This window comes from Onychomys torridus, chromosome 8 (genome assembly GCF_903995425.1).
Source record: "Onychomys torridus chromosome 8, mOncTor1.1, whole genome shotgun sequence".
Lineage (NCBI taxonomy): Eukaryota > Metazoa > Chordata > Mammalia > Rodentia > Cricetidae > Onychomys > Onychomys torridus.
The window spans coordinates 87,339,108-87,353,611 of record NC_050450.1 but is presented as its reverse complement, the minus strand read 5'-3'; the positions used below and the strand labels follow the sequence as shown (position 1 = coordinate 87,353,611).

The 14,504-nt window shown below is 42.0% G+C and overlaps 1 protein-coding gene across 2 annotated transcripts; it reads left to right on the top strand.

Moving 5' to 3' along the window:
- Window positions 1–1,081: 1,081 nt before the first annotated feature.
- Window positions 1,082–13,383, top strand: Krt222 (keratin 222). Of its 2 annotated transcripts, none has more exons than XM_036197977.1 (6): window positions 1,082–1,451; window positions 5,352–5,480; window positions 7,545–7,765; window positions 9,948–10,027; window positions 10,221–10,353; window positions 11,168–13,383. In XM_036197977.1, exons 1-6 carry the CDS (start codon window positions 1,356–1,358, stop codon window positions 11,394–11,396), a joined length of 888 nt encoding a protein of 295 aa, XP_036053870.1. In that variant the 5' UTR covers window positions 1,082–1,355; the 3' UTR covers window positions 11,397–13,383. The 2 variants fall into 2 exon arrangements, with proteins under 2 accessions (XP_036053870.1, XP_036053871.1); XM_036197978.1 differs by lacking the exon at window positions 1,082–1,451 and adding an exon at window positions 1,459–1,532.
- The last annotated feature ends 1,121 nt before the right edge of the window (window positions 13,384–14,504 follow it).

Sequence of the window (14,504 nt, the reverse complement as noted above, 5' to 3'; positions counted from 1 at the left end):
CTCACCTCACCAACTCCTCAGCCAAAAGGGGAAGAGCCTGTCTCCACAAATCCACAGACTGAAGACCCCTGAGTACTCAGCCCAAAGCCCAAAACGACAGCGAACTCCTGTCTCCTCCCATCTTCTGTTCCTTTCTCTGCCCAACCATTTCACTTCCTGTCTCAACCTTCCTAGTGCTGGGATTAAAGGTGTGTGACTCCCAAGGACTGGGACTAAATGCGTAAATCATTACCACCTGGCTCTGTTTCTCTTCTAGACTGGATTAATCTGGTATAGTCCAGGGTGGCTTTGAACTCATAGAGATCCGTTGGACTCTGCCTCCCGAGTGTTAAGGATTAAAGGTGTGTGCCACCATTGCCTGGCCTCTATGGCTAACTCTGTGGCTGGCTCTGCCATCTCATCTTCAGACAAGCTTGATTTGTTAGAGCATGTATAAAATATCACCACACTTAGTGCCTATCTCCAGACTTGCTTCGTCTGTAACAGGAGTGACTTCGGGAGTTCACTTCAACCCACCACACTCTGCTCTTGGGCTGGCAGTCCCCCACCGCCCTTCACCATTGCCCATACCTTACCCCTCTGCTGCGTCCCTTCCTCCCGGGGAACAGTCTCCAGTCCGTTTCTTATCACCTGTGTTCCTTTCCCCTGTTTTCCTCTGCTGCCCCCTGTAGCATTTTGTTTAAAAAAAAAAAAAAAAATCCAAATGGTGATGTGGGGGGGAGGGGTGGTATATGAAATTTAAACTATCATATATGGAGCCCAATTTAATGCCCACACAATATCTACACTCAATAAAATGTTGTGTGTTTTATTTGGCTTTTTTTGTGTGTGTGTGGTGGTGGTTTGGTTGGATTTTTGTTGTTTTGTGTTTTGCTCCCCACCCCTTCCCAAGACAGAGTCTCGCTATGAAGTCCTCACTGGCCTTAAATCCAAGATCTTTCTGACTGAGTGCTGAGATAACAAGCCTGACCGCCATACCTGGCTAAGGGCAGGTTTCCCTGAGACCCATTCCCTACCGCAAAACAATTGAACGCCCCGCCCCCCACAGGCAAAGCAGTCACTTGTGTAGGGGATCACTGCAGTGACCTGAGGGTGTCATTTTCTTCTCTTCCCTGGAGATTCTGAGGTTTCTGCTGTACCAACGACAGTGGGCGCGAACAGTTTCTCACATTTGCGTGACTGATTAGCAACCCCCAAGTTTCCCCGGCTTCTGCTGGGGAAATGGATCTCTGCATCTTTAAGGCTCCGCGGGGCTGTCTGCTCCCGCGACGCAGACAGGGCAGGCAGGCTCTGCCGCAGCAGCGACTCATCCCTTCGCTAAGGTCCTGTTAGCCAAGGTGGAGGATGGGAAAAGAATGGAGCTGTCCCAGCTCCTCAATGAGATCAGGGCAAACTATGAACAGCTTCTCACCAGAAATCAGATAGAGACGGTGCTGTCAACACGGATGCAGGTAATGATTTCATTCAGCCAGGCACCTTCAGGATAAGGAGACAGTCCATGTCTACCCGATTCCTGTCCCGGCCTCTCTGAGGTACAGTATTTTCTTTTCCACGCAGCATCTACTGGGGAGGCAATGTAGGTGTTTCTGCACTGGGTCTGGGGTGACAGACAGGGATAAACCCTGTGGCTGTGCGGCTGAATGACCATTCAATAAATATTGATCGATAATTGAAATTTTATATAGATCATAAGGTGACTGTCATTACTAGAACATGGAGTCAACAAATAATAAAATGGTGCACCCTGACCTCTTTAGGTTTTTCAGGAAAGACGCATTCCAAACACTCTTCAAAGAGATTATGGAGTTAATTATAGAAGTGATTTAAATAACATCTGCAGAATGAGGGCTTGATAGTCAAGATTGTGTGCCTGCACATTCTGAGGAGGAGAGACAAGCAAGTAAAAGATTGTTAAAAGGTTTCTATCATCTTTTCCATGCATTCAGCTTTATAATGGTGGCTATAAATAGAATCACCTGAGTGTGTGAACCTGGCTTTCAGAATCAAGGATACAAATTCTGACAATCAAAACCCCCCAGCTGGGTAGGGACTCTGCACTTAGAAGTACCCATTTTTGCATGTGAACTATGAGAATGGTGTACTTCTGACACAAAGCTTGCAAGACATTTAAAATAAATAAATGAAACAGAGCCAACTCAGACCAAGGCTCAATTCAAATTCCATACAAAAACTGTTAGCGGGAAATGACAGGACTTCATTCCATTAGCAACCTACTGGAACATCATTATAAATTTTGCTTGTGGGTAGCATCTTAAGTTTTCAAAAAGAATGATCAGTTCCCTAGATTAAATAAGGTCACTAGGCTGTTGGTTTAGATGTTGGAAAAAGTTTGTTCACCTTCATATGATAGGGGAAAATATTAAGAGATGACAACTTTTGAAAATTATATACCAAATGAATACTTTATTTTACAAAGTGGGAATCTAAGTTTAGTGACTTTGAATAAAAAAGCAAAACTCTTGTAAGATCTATTTGCAACATTTTATAATATAAAGGTTCTTGAGAGAAATGTTTTTTTCCAAGTAATTCACAAAGTCAATTTACTTTATTATCACAACATACTGCAAAGCCCCGGGTTTAAACCCTAGCACCGAACAGGTAAATAAGCCAAATAAAATAAGCATATAGTTGCTGTAGCTAGCAATTTTTATGTAGATGCATAAAAAGTCACCCCCAAAATTCAGTGGGCAAAAGTGTAGGCTATTGTATTCTGTCTTGTGATTCTGTGGGATGAGGAAGCTGGGATATGGGTACTCTGGTGCTACGTGAGATGCTGAATAGGATACAGTCACCTCAGGGCCCTATTGGCTGGCATGCTCCAAGTGACTGGCTAATGTATTTGGGACCTTGGCAGCAGATTGCCAAAAGGCTGGCTTGAGACACCTGAGCCTGTTTCCCTCTCCATGTACTTCAGGTCCCTCTCCACCTAGCCTCCCTACACAACCCTCTCTAACCAGGTATCCAGATTTCTTCTATGATGATGACCCAGGGCTCCCAAAAACAATGTGGAAGCTGGCAGGCTTCTTAAGGCCTAACCTAGAATGGACACAGCATCAGCTCTACCATATCCAACTAATCACAGCAAGGCTCAGGACATGAACTTGGGGAGGGGTAGTTCACTGGGAACCATCTTGGGGATCTAGCCACCACACAGTTTACCTGCCAGTTCCTCACTGGGAATTCAAAAGACCAGTGGTCTCCAGAGCCTTACATTGTTTCCAAAAGTCTTCTCATTCTTTTTTATAGTTGCTCCCATAGATGTTGGTTGCTTGACACTAAACATGTTAACACTAAACATGTGATAAGCTGACAAAAGAAAGGAGGAAAAATTTCCCTCTAACATCTTTCTTTTTCCATTTTTCCAGGCGGGGAGGGGGTGTTTATGTATGTTTATGTATATGTATGTGTGCATGTTTGCATGTGTATGGGTGAACTGTGCAAGATTCACATGCATGTTGGTCCATATGATGGTAGGGAAGCACAGTTGATCTCAAAAATCGTCCTCCATCACTCTTACATTTTGTCAACTGAGGCAAGGTCTCTCAGTCAAATCCAGAGCTCACTGACATGTCCAGACTTGAGACTTCCTGTCCCATCTTCCCAGGCTGGAATTACAGGCAAGCTTCCATACTTCCCAGCATTTACAGAGGTTCTAAGGATCAGAACTCCTGCCTATAGGCTGTTTTACAAGCAATTAGTTATTGAGCCAAATCTCCAGCCCTTTTCTCTAATATCTTGCCCTAAACTTTATTCACTGACTTTTTTTTATCAACTCTGGCTTCCTTTAAACAAAATCTACCATATAACCAAATTTACAAATTTAAAAGAACATTAAAAAGTTGGTTTTTTTTTTTGTTTTTTTGGTTTTTTTGTTCTTTACTTCAAATCAACTCAATACATTGCTCCTAATGAGGTCAAATGTTGATAATGCTATTAACTGGTGTTTTCTTTTAATTCTATCAGCATGAAAACATTCCAAGCAAAACAGAAAATACCCCAGATTCCCCCTGTGCTTGCCAGGCCACTGAGCTACACGGCTTCCCCTAATTGTTTTTATAAGAGGAAAAAATTTAGAAAATAATCTTTAGATGTAATTTTTGGGACTTGGAGATAGCTCAGCTAGTTTTACTATGAAAGTATGAGGACCTGATTTTGATCTGTAGGACCCACAATATAAAAGTGAAACATGGTGGTGTGCATTTGTGATCCCAGCAAATGATCTGGAGACAGATAAATAGCTCACTAGCCAGCCATTCTAGCCTAATCAGCAAGCCTGGGTCCCAATGAGAAACCGTGTCTCAAAAAAAAAAAAAAAAAAAAAAAATTTAAGGAAAAGTGGGTGGCTCCTGAGGAACTATACCCCAGACTGACTCTAGCATGTATATTTTTTCACAAATATACACCTACATGGTACACACACACACACACACACACACACACACACACACAGAGTATCTTTTTCAATTCTACCCCAAATATCCAAATTGAAGATGCCTTCTAAAAAGATCATTTTGAAAAAAGTATAAAGGTTTCCTCAACACAGAACTTCCCTTAAGAACGTCGGAGCCTGTGACAACTTAATTTTCCAATTTACAAGCATAGTTGTATGTTTTCTAATGGTGTCCAACTCCCAGTCCGGACATCCAGAATTGATCCTGTTTTGGATGTACAGCTGTGTATCTGCCTACAAAAACAAACGTTGGAAAATAATCACTGAATTTCAAATGATCTTCCTTATCAACACATAGGGGAACATGAAAAATCAGAGGTCACAAATTTGTCTCCAAAACTTCCTCTTCATTAAAACAGATGTGTTCCTCTGTATTTTCTTTCTTTTAATAGTATATATATACAGTATATATATACAGTATTCTGCCTGCATGTATGCCTGAAGGTAAGAAGAGGGCACCAGAGCTCATTATAGGTGGTTGTGAGCTACCATGTAGTTGCTGGGAATTGAACTCAGGACCTCTGGAAGAGCAGCTGGTGCTCTTAACCTCTAAGCCATCTCTCCAGCCCTTCCTCTGTATCTTCATAGGCTGCTGTAGTCAGAAAGGGACTTTTGAGACCATTTGATAGCAGAGAAGATTGGGACTGAGAGCATAATTGACTGGCTCAGGTATTTGATTGATTAGTAATGAAGCACTGGAACACACACTTGCAATCTAATAGTGAAAAGAAGACGTGATTTGATTCCTATATAATTGTTTAAACGCCTCCTTTTCAATCATGCCCTTTGGTTGTTTTGTTTTGTTGGTGGTGGTGGTTTGGGTTTTTTTTTTTTTTTTTGGTTTTGTTGTTTGCTGTTGTTATTGTTGACTTTCTTACAGCTAGAGGAAGATCTAACCAGAAAAATGGACAAGGATGGGGAGACTCTGAAGGCAGCTCAGGCCGAACTCAAGGAGGCTCGCCGCCAGTGCCACCACCTGCAAGTGGAAATTGAGTCTCTCCATGCTGTGGTAAGGAAGACCCCAAGACACTGGCTCATTGCACCCCAGAGGCTATGTGATTTAGGGAGAGGAGGAGCTGGGGAAGGCAGCTTGCTGGCAGAGCATCTGCCCAGCATGTACAACAGAGAGAGGAAAGAGAAGACTCCATCGCTCTAAGGTGGAGGCCACTGTATGCTGGTCCGGATCCTAGCTCTTTCCCACCCAGTGGCTGTCATCCACTCCCTGGAGGTTCAGTTTACATCTAGAGAAATTCAGTTAGACTCGCTCCTGGCTCTGGGGCTCCCTGACTGTTGATATGAGAAAATGGATTGTGTGTTATTATGATCTATAGTATTCTAGCAGCATTCCTGCCATTGAGATTTCTAATGGGAAAAGAGTTACGCGCTTTCCTGATAGGCCTTTTTAAAGTTTTGTTTGTTTAGTGTGTGCACATGTGAAAGTCAGAGTACAATTTTTGTGAACCAGTTATCCCCTTCCATCATGTGGGACCAGGGGATTGAACTCGGTGAGCAATACCTTTATCCACTGAGCCATCTCGTCGGTCCCTGACATGCCTTTTGTAAGCAGTCTGTTTCACCTTTGATATTCATTATATTTTCAATGTTTTAAAAAATTAAATAATTCAGCCGGGTGGTGGTGGCGCACGCCTGTAATCCCAGCACTCGGGAGGCAGAGGCAGGCGGATCTCTGTGAGTTTGAGGCCAGCCTGGGCTACAGAGCGAGTTCTAGGACAGGCTCCAAAGCTACAGAGAAACCCTGTTTCGAAAAATCAAAAACAATGTATATATTAAATAATTCAGGATGATAGTATGTTAATCACAATGTAAAGGACTTCTTTTTTTCTTGCTAAAGGAGTGATTACAACATTATTCTGAAATACAGAAACCTATACACACACACACACACACACACACACACACACACACACACACACATATTAATATCCAGTACTGGAGCTTGAACCCAGGGCTTGTGCATGGTGAACAAGTGCTTTGCTGTGGAGCCTCAACCTTAGCCCTGCTTCTTCTTGTTGTCATTTTGTTGTTGTTGAGACAGTGTCTCACAAAGCTGCCCAAGTGGGCCTTGAACTGCTGTCCCTCCGCCTCCACTTCCTGAGTAACTATGATTACAAGTGAGTGTCATCATGCTCAGCCACTAATACAATTTTCTTAGGGAAAACAGGCATAATGGTTCATGCCTATAATCCCAGCATTTCAGAGGCTGAGAAAGTAGGATACCCGTTAGTTCAAGGTCAGACTGAACTACAGAATGACCCAGGCCTGCTTACACACACCCGTAATGCCAAGTCCAAGGCCAGCCTGGGCTACATCATAAGACCTTGTCTCAAACAGCAGAAAGGGGGCCAGCAAAATAGCTCAGCAGGTAAAGGTGCTTGCCGAAAAGCCTGTTACCCAGAGTTTGATCTCCCAAACTCACGTGATGGAACAAGAAAAACAATTCCTGAAAGCTGTCCTCTGACTTCCACATGCATACATTCACATACACAAAATAAATGTTTAATAAAAAAAAAAAATTCAAGCCGGGCGGTGGTGGTGCATGCCTTTAATCCCAGCACTTAGGAGGCAAAGGCAGGCGGATCTCTGTGAGTTGAGGCCAGCCTGGGCTACCAAGTGAGTTCCAGGAAAAAGGTACAAAGCTACACAGAGAAACCCTGTCTCAAAAAACAAACAAACAAACAAAAATTCAAATAGCAAAAGGAAAAGGTCCTCTTGTATAAATGAAACACAACTATTATAATCTTTAAATTAAAAAAAAAAAAGCGGGGCTACAGGTGTGACTCCGAGCCTATCCTGTTCAAGGCCCTGGTTTTGATTGCTAATGCAAAAAACAACAACAACAAAAAAACCACGTGTGTGTGTGTGTGTGTGTGTGTGTGTGTGTGTGTGTGTGTGTATAGAGAGAGATGGGATAGATAGAGAGAGAGAGAGAGAGAGAGAGAGAGAGAGAGATGAGAGAGACAGACAGACAGACAGACAGAATGGAACAGGTGACTATGAGACTTCAGAAGCCCATCTGTGCTACCGGTTCACTGCTGATGACGTCTGTCAACAGGAAAGGGGTCTTGAAAACTCCCTGCAGGCCAGTGAGCAGCATTACCAGATGCAGCTGCAAGATCTGGAGTCGGTGATTGACGGACTAGAGAAGGAGCTGCGGGAAGTGAGAGGTGGCATCGAGAAGCAGCTTCAGGAACATGAGATGCTTCTCAACACGAAGATGAGGCTGGAGCAGGAAATTGCCACGTACCGCCGCCTGCTGGAACAGGAGGAGATCAGGTACCTGAGTCCACACCGATAATGGCACAGGGAGGCATGGGGCCACACGCAAGAGCCACTGTTGATGCCATCAGAGAAACCAGATCCAAAAATAAAGCCCGGCCACCACCACAGCCTGTTCACTGAGCCCCTGTAGTAGAGCAGGGTTAGCACGCTCCCCAGGGATCATGAAGAACTACGACCAGCGGGCTCCAACCAGCACGCTCATAACCAGAGCTGGCTGTTACAATTCTTGTTCACTAAAGAGGCTTTTCAGAGCCTTCCCACTTTCTTCACTGTCTCTCTTTTAGGACTAGTCTTTGCCTTTGACAGATCACCCCCAAAGAAGGTTGTTGACTCACACATCATCACCACAACCTGGCCCTAAGGCCCCACCCCCGCCCCACAGTGAACTCCAAAACAGTACTACTGCAGTTAGGAGATGGGGCTCAGCTAGTAGAGGGCTTACCCAGCATGCATGAACCCATGAGTTAGTTCCCCAGCATCACATAATCCAGGCATGCATGCCTGTAATCAGAGCACTTGGGAAGTGGAGGCAGGAAGATCTGGAGTTCAAGGTCATCCTCAGCTCCACAACAAGTTAGAGCCCAGCTTGAGTTACAAGAGACCTTCTCAAAAAATGAAAAATAAACCGGGCGGTGGTGTCGCACACCTTTAATCCCAGAACTCGGAGGTAGAGCCAGGAGGATCTCTGTGAGTTCGAGGCCAGCCTGGGCTACCAAGTGAGTTCTAGGAAAAAGGCGCAAAGCTACACAGAGAAACCCTGTCTCGAAAAACCAAAAAAAAAAAAAAAAAAAGAAAAAGAAAGAAAAAAGAAAAAAATAATCATGTGATTCTGTTACGAGTATGGAAAGCAATACTGTTCTGAGTCACATTTAGAAGGCTTCAGGTATCCTGAGATAAGAAGGTGTTAGCGGGGGAATTCTTACTTACTCATTATTATATTTTACAACCATTTATAAGGCCTTAGACCCTTGAACATGGCATTACCTCCATGTCTCTAAATTCCCATAACAATAAATCTTTGTTCTTGCTTGTTTCAGAATTCTGAGTCTTCTGCAAAACCAGGTGGAATAAGTTTAGCCCGTGATAAGCCTTGGCTTAAATCCTTCAAAAATCATACATTGAATTCAAAATATACCACTTACTAGCTGAGTGACCTTGGACAAGCTACTTAACCTCACTGCTTCAGTTTTCTCATCAGCAAGATGGGAATACTATTATCTACATTACAAGATTACTGTGAGAATCTAATGAATTAGCATTTGTAAAGGGTTTGGAGCACTGTCCAGCACATTATGCTCTGTAAATATATAGGATTTTACATATGGTGTGAATGTAATATATGGTTAAATAATGACCGTAGACCTTCACTCCTAATCATTGGAGATACTGACAAATTGGTTTTTAATAGTTTTCTAAATTTGTATTATTATTATTTTTTTGTTGTTTTGTTTTGTTTTGATTTTTTGTTTTTTGAGACAGGGTTTCTCTGTGTAGTTTTGTTTTTTGTTTTTTGAGACAGGGTTTCTCTGTGTAGCTTTGCACCTTTCCTGGAACTCGCTTTGTAGACCAGGCTGGCCTCGAACTCACAGAGATCCACCTGCCTCTGCCTCCCGAGTGCTGGGATTAAAGGCGTGCGCCACCACCGCCCGGCAATTTGTATTATTATATTTAAGATATAAATACAGGAGAATACAAATGAGCAATGTTATTACACAAACACCAGAAAATATAGTGAACGATGATATTATACATTGCATTCCTGTGACTTTGAAATCCGACGTGCTAACTTCTAGTTGCTCCAGTTTAAGAGGCTTTATTTTCTGGTCATCTAGACCCCGCCCTCTATGAGCCCCGCCCCCTCAGGCTGGCTCCTAATTGATATTTATTAGTCTCACCCAGCTCTTTTGGTAATATAGATGCCTGTCTATACAATGTAGAAAATTGGTCTGTGTGCTGTTTTAACCCTTAGAAAGCTAGCTCCTAGTCTTCCTTTGCTCTTCCTTGTGCCTGGGAGATTCACTGACAGAGGCGCTGCATGGCCTCACTCACCACTGTCAATGCTGAATAGGATTCCCATTGTGTGAATGTAACAACTTACCCGTTCTCTGGTCTGTTTTCTTTTCGTTTGTTTGTTTTTGTTTTTTGCTACTACAGTGTTGTTTCTATTCCTTTTCAGATACTATGGTTGTATCCAAGGCGAGAAAAAAGAAGAAAAACCTACTACCAGGAGTAAAGTTGGCTTTCTTCTTCCCTCCGGTGAGTTTCTGACCCAATAAACTAATTTGAAAATAGTCATGTTATTTGTGGAGCTTATACGGAAACCTCTCCAAAGCAGCAAGAGAAGGAATTTCAGGACGTCAGTGTTGTGATTCCCCCCTACACACACACTAATGTACTTCCTTTTCCTTTTCTTTTTCAACGTTGTGATTTAATGTAACATTTTTCACAGCCATTATAAATGAAATATCTTTTTCAACGAAAGTCTCACAAAAGTACGAGAATGAAAATGTGGAGACAATAACCAAACAGCCAGAATTAAATGGAAATGTGAAGGAAAGTGCAGAGGCTCACGGCACCATTCAGTAAGTAAAACAGCTTGGACTATGAAATACTACGAAACATGATGAAATTCACCTCAGTCGAGCAAATCTGAGCAGTCTTTTTCAAGAATTTCAGATACTTTCAACATACTGTGATTTCTCAGGCAGACACGAGTATACACACATAACAACACAAATAAGGGTGTGAAAATAATTCACCTTTTTTTCTAAAACTAAAATCAGAACATAAGAATTGTGTAGAATCCCAGCACTGGAGAGAAAGAGGCAGGTGGATCTCTGTGAGTTCGAGGCCAGCCTGGTCTACATAGTGAGTTCCAGGACAGCCAGGGCTATATAGCAAGACCCTATCTCAAAAAAATAAAAATATAAGAATTGTGTAGAAATTCCACAGAAATACATATTAAAGATTATTATTAGGGGGGGAGCTGAGGATCAAACCCAGGGCCTTGCACTTGCTAGGGAAACGCTCTACCACTAAGCTAAATCCCCAACCCAAAGATTATATTCTTATGGTTGTTAAAGTTATATGTGTCAATTAGAAATTCCACAACCTGATATGGAGAGATGGCAGTGATAAAGAGCACCTGGTGTTTCTCAACTATACACTATTCCAGTTCCAGGGAATCTGATGTCCTCTTCTGACTTCTGTGGGCACCAGGCATGTACCACTTGGTACACATACATACATGCAGACAAAACACACATAAAGTAAAATAAACAAATCTAAATTGTTAAAATTCCCACAACGCATACATTATACATACTTTTCAAAAATATGAACTGTACTTTGTGTCTATTTCTTCTTCTATATAAAAAGTTTATTTTCTCATTTTAGGACGGAGAAAGTGGATGAAGTTATAAAAGAATGGGAAGGCTCATTCTTTAAAGATAACCCCCGACTGAGGAAAAAGTCTGTTTCTCTTCGATTTGACCTCCATTTGGCAGCCACTGATGAAGGCTGTTTACAGAGCAGACGGGAGAATCTGCCAGACATAGAAGTAAGGCTTATCATGCGAAGATCATGTAGCATTCCCTCCATCAAGCCCCCACCAGCAACCAACTAACCCAGAGGTAGTATTTGATTCATCAGAGACACTAGGATGGACCAAGGCTGGCCATGCTGACGCCCAGTCCCAAATGTAAGTTACTCCATACGTATGGGTAATGTGAAGATGCTGTGGGCTGTGGCTCTCTTCAGAGAACATGTGTAGTAAGAGTAAAGTTGCTAGGCCTCCAAAGATGAGCATATTCTTTTGGAGAGGGGTGTGCTTAAAAATAAATCAGAAATGTGGTGTGGTTTCTGCTTTGTTTATCATCCAAATAGTCTTTATCCTGGCAAGATTCATCAGAGACTTGAAGTATAAGGTGGCTTGGTTAAGTCTGTAATTTCCCTCAATGGCTGACCATCCTAAGGAAAAAGGAATCGCTTGTCTGAATGCTGAAGAGTTACACCGAGTTACTCCCAGGGTTTCAGGACCAGTTGAGCCTCAAATGTCTGTTCTACTTCTAAAAAGGCAACAGTTAGGAGCCAATGTTTATGGGTGTGGGGGGGTCTCGATCTCTTAGGATTTTTCCGTTTGAGACAATCATTTGAACCCTGGGAATTAAGAAAATTAAGAAGTGGTCTGTCTGTGAGCAATTCTGAAGTATTGAGCACACCTCCAGGCTATTTTGATGATTAATAAAATTGGGGTGCCCAAATCTTACAGTTCTTTTAGAATAAGAATCTGATTTGCAGGAGAGTCACTTTGTTGAAAGAACTGTGAAAGTTGTATCCTTACACACACACACACACACACACACACAGAGCTGTACAAACAAAACTTTAAAAGCAAATGGAAACTGTGACTACTCTAGTTACTAGGACAGTTCCCCAGTTGCGCATCATCTGAACTCTTCCACCTGTAAAATGAAGTGTGAGTGGCGTTTGCTCTGGGCCTTAGACAAGGTACGCCATGAACCAGGAGAAAGAGTTCCTGCAGAGTTTATGTGAACTAACAGCGTAGTATTGCTAGCTGAGCTAAGAGTTGTCTGCAGGACTTGCTTTAAAACTGTTCAAACTCTAATAAATACAGACGTAAAATATATTTGTGAATAACTGACAAGGTGATGTGACCTTTTTAAAAACAACGTAATTTGTTTAATGCAGGTATACTTGAGACCTTAAATAATAAATACCTGTTTTAAGATACTAGGTGGTTATAGGCTTTTTTTTTTCTTTTCTAAATAACAAAAAGGAGTACAAACCACTGTTCTTGGTTTCCAGCTGAAATATCATAAGGGCTATAGCTATGCTAGCATTAGTCAGCTTTCAAAATCAACCCCTCCCTCCCCTTGCTCTCTCCACAGGTGTATGTATATGCATATATATGTATATGTATATATATATGTATGTATATATGTTGACCAGTAAATATGCTTTAGCCACAAGGAAATTATGTTAAGTAACTTTTAAAATAATACAGGGATTTAACATTTGCCTTTTTCTTTCTATTACCTCGGGTTCCTTTTAGCCTGACTCACTCTATTTAGTAAAAAGGACTGATGGTCTGTCAAGGATACAGCAGCATACTAAGTGCTTATTCTTACATAAGCATCTGACCCAAACTTGCGTCCTATACATAAAAATGTTTCTTGGGGGGGTAGGGGGCTGAAGGCACAGCACGGTGCCAGAGCTTCACCTAGCACACAGGAGGCACTGGGTTTGGAGCTCAGGAAAAAAGGGGGAAAGTTTCATTCATCATTAAATGCTACAACTTTATTAAAGCTTTGAAGTGTAATCATATAAGCTGTTGTACTGGTGACTGTTCTGTACAACAATGATCATGGTAAAGTGATACATCCAGTGTACTCTACTACAGTACTGTTAGTACTGGGGCATTGTGAATTAACAGCTTGCTAGAGAAATTCCACTATGCAGCTATTGTGTGTGTAACAGGCAGTACTTGAATTTGTAAGTGATTTTTGTTCGCTTCAAAGCATTTTAAAATCGGAATATGAATTTACCAAAGTAAATGATACCGCTATAATAAAAAAAAAATTGAAACATGACTGTTGCATGAATTCTAAATGGTCTTACAATAAAAAAACAGAGCCAGATATTGAAGTAAATGCTGAAAAATCAAAGGAACAAGCCACAGCCTGTTCTCACTTCACCAACTCCATGAATCCTCTGACTGAATGCCCCTGAAACCTCAGCTGAAAGGGTCTCAGTTCCTGTCTCCTCACACTTATCTGCCTTTCTCCACCCACTCACTTACTGTCTCAACCTTCCTACTGCTGGGATTAATGGCTTGTGTGCTTCCCAAATACTGGTAGCAAAAGCATGAGATCTCAAAGTGCTGGGATTAAAGGTGTGTGCCACCACTGCCTGACCTCTATGTTTAATCTAGTGGCTGGCTCTGTCCTCTGATCTTCAGGCAAATTTTATTAGAATACAACAAAATATCACCACACATGACCTCTAAGGCTGCCTTGTATTTGAGCTCTCTTATTTCAAAGATGTCTGTACATGGATAAGCCAAACAAAGCTAGCTCACTTGAGGAAAGGGGAAAAAAACACATTCACTTGTAATCCCAGCACTTGGAAGGCAGAGGCAGGAAGATTTTTAGTTCTAGGCCCAGCCTGAATTACGTAGTGAGATCCTACACTCTTTTACACACACACACACACACACACACACACACACACAGATCATAACTATAATTATAAAACCCTGTGATTCTGGAAAAAGTATAATGGTGGACAGCATTATTTGCAAAGTTCTTACAGGACTCCAGGCACTATGGTCAGCAGATCATTTATAATCCTCACAGCAACTGTACAAAATAATACTATGCTCTCCTATAGAGGAATAGAAATGAATATTCCTCCCTCTCCTGAAAAGATTTCAAATGTACGAGTTCATAACAAAGTACAAACATAAAGAGTAATTGGAGTTACTAACAACTGTAGACTCCCAGATGCAGCTCTGCCTTTCATGAGCCATGTGAGAGGAGAGATCGCTCAGTCTCCAAAGCCTCAAGTTCACACTTGAAGACAAAGAGAAGGCGATGCTCACTTCTAATTGCTGCCTCCTCTGCCTCACAGCTGCTGGAAGTGATATGCACATTGAAACACCTGGCAAGGCCCTACTCGATGTACAGTTCTACTTCAATGAAAACTGTCTCTG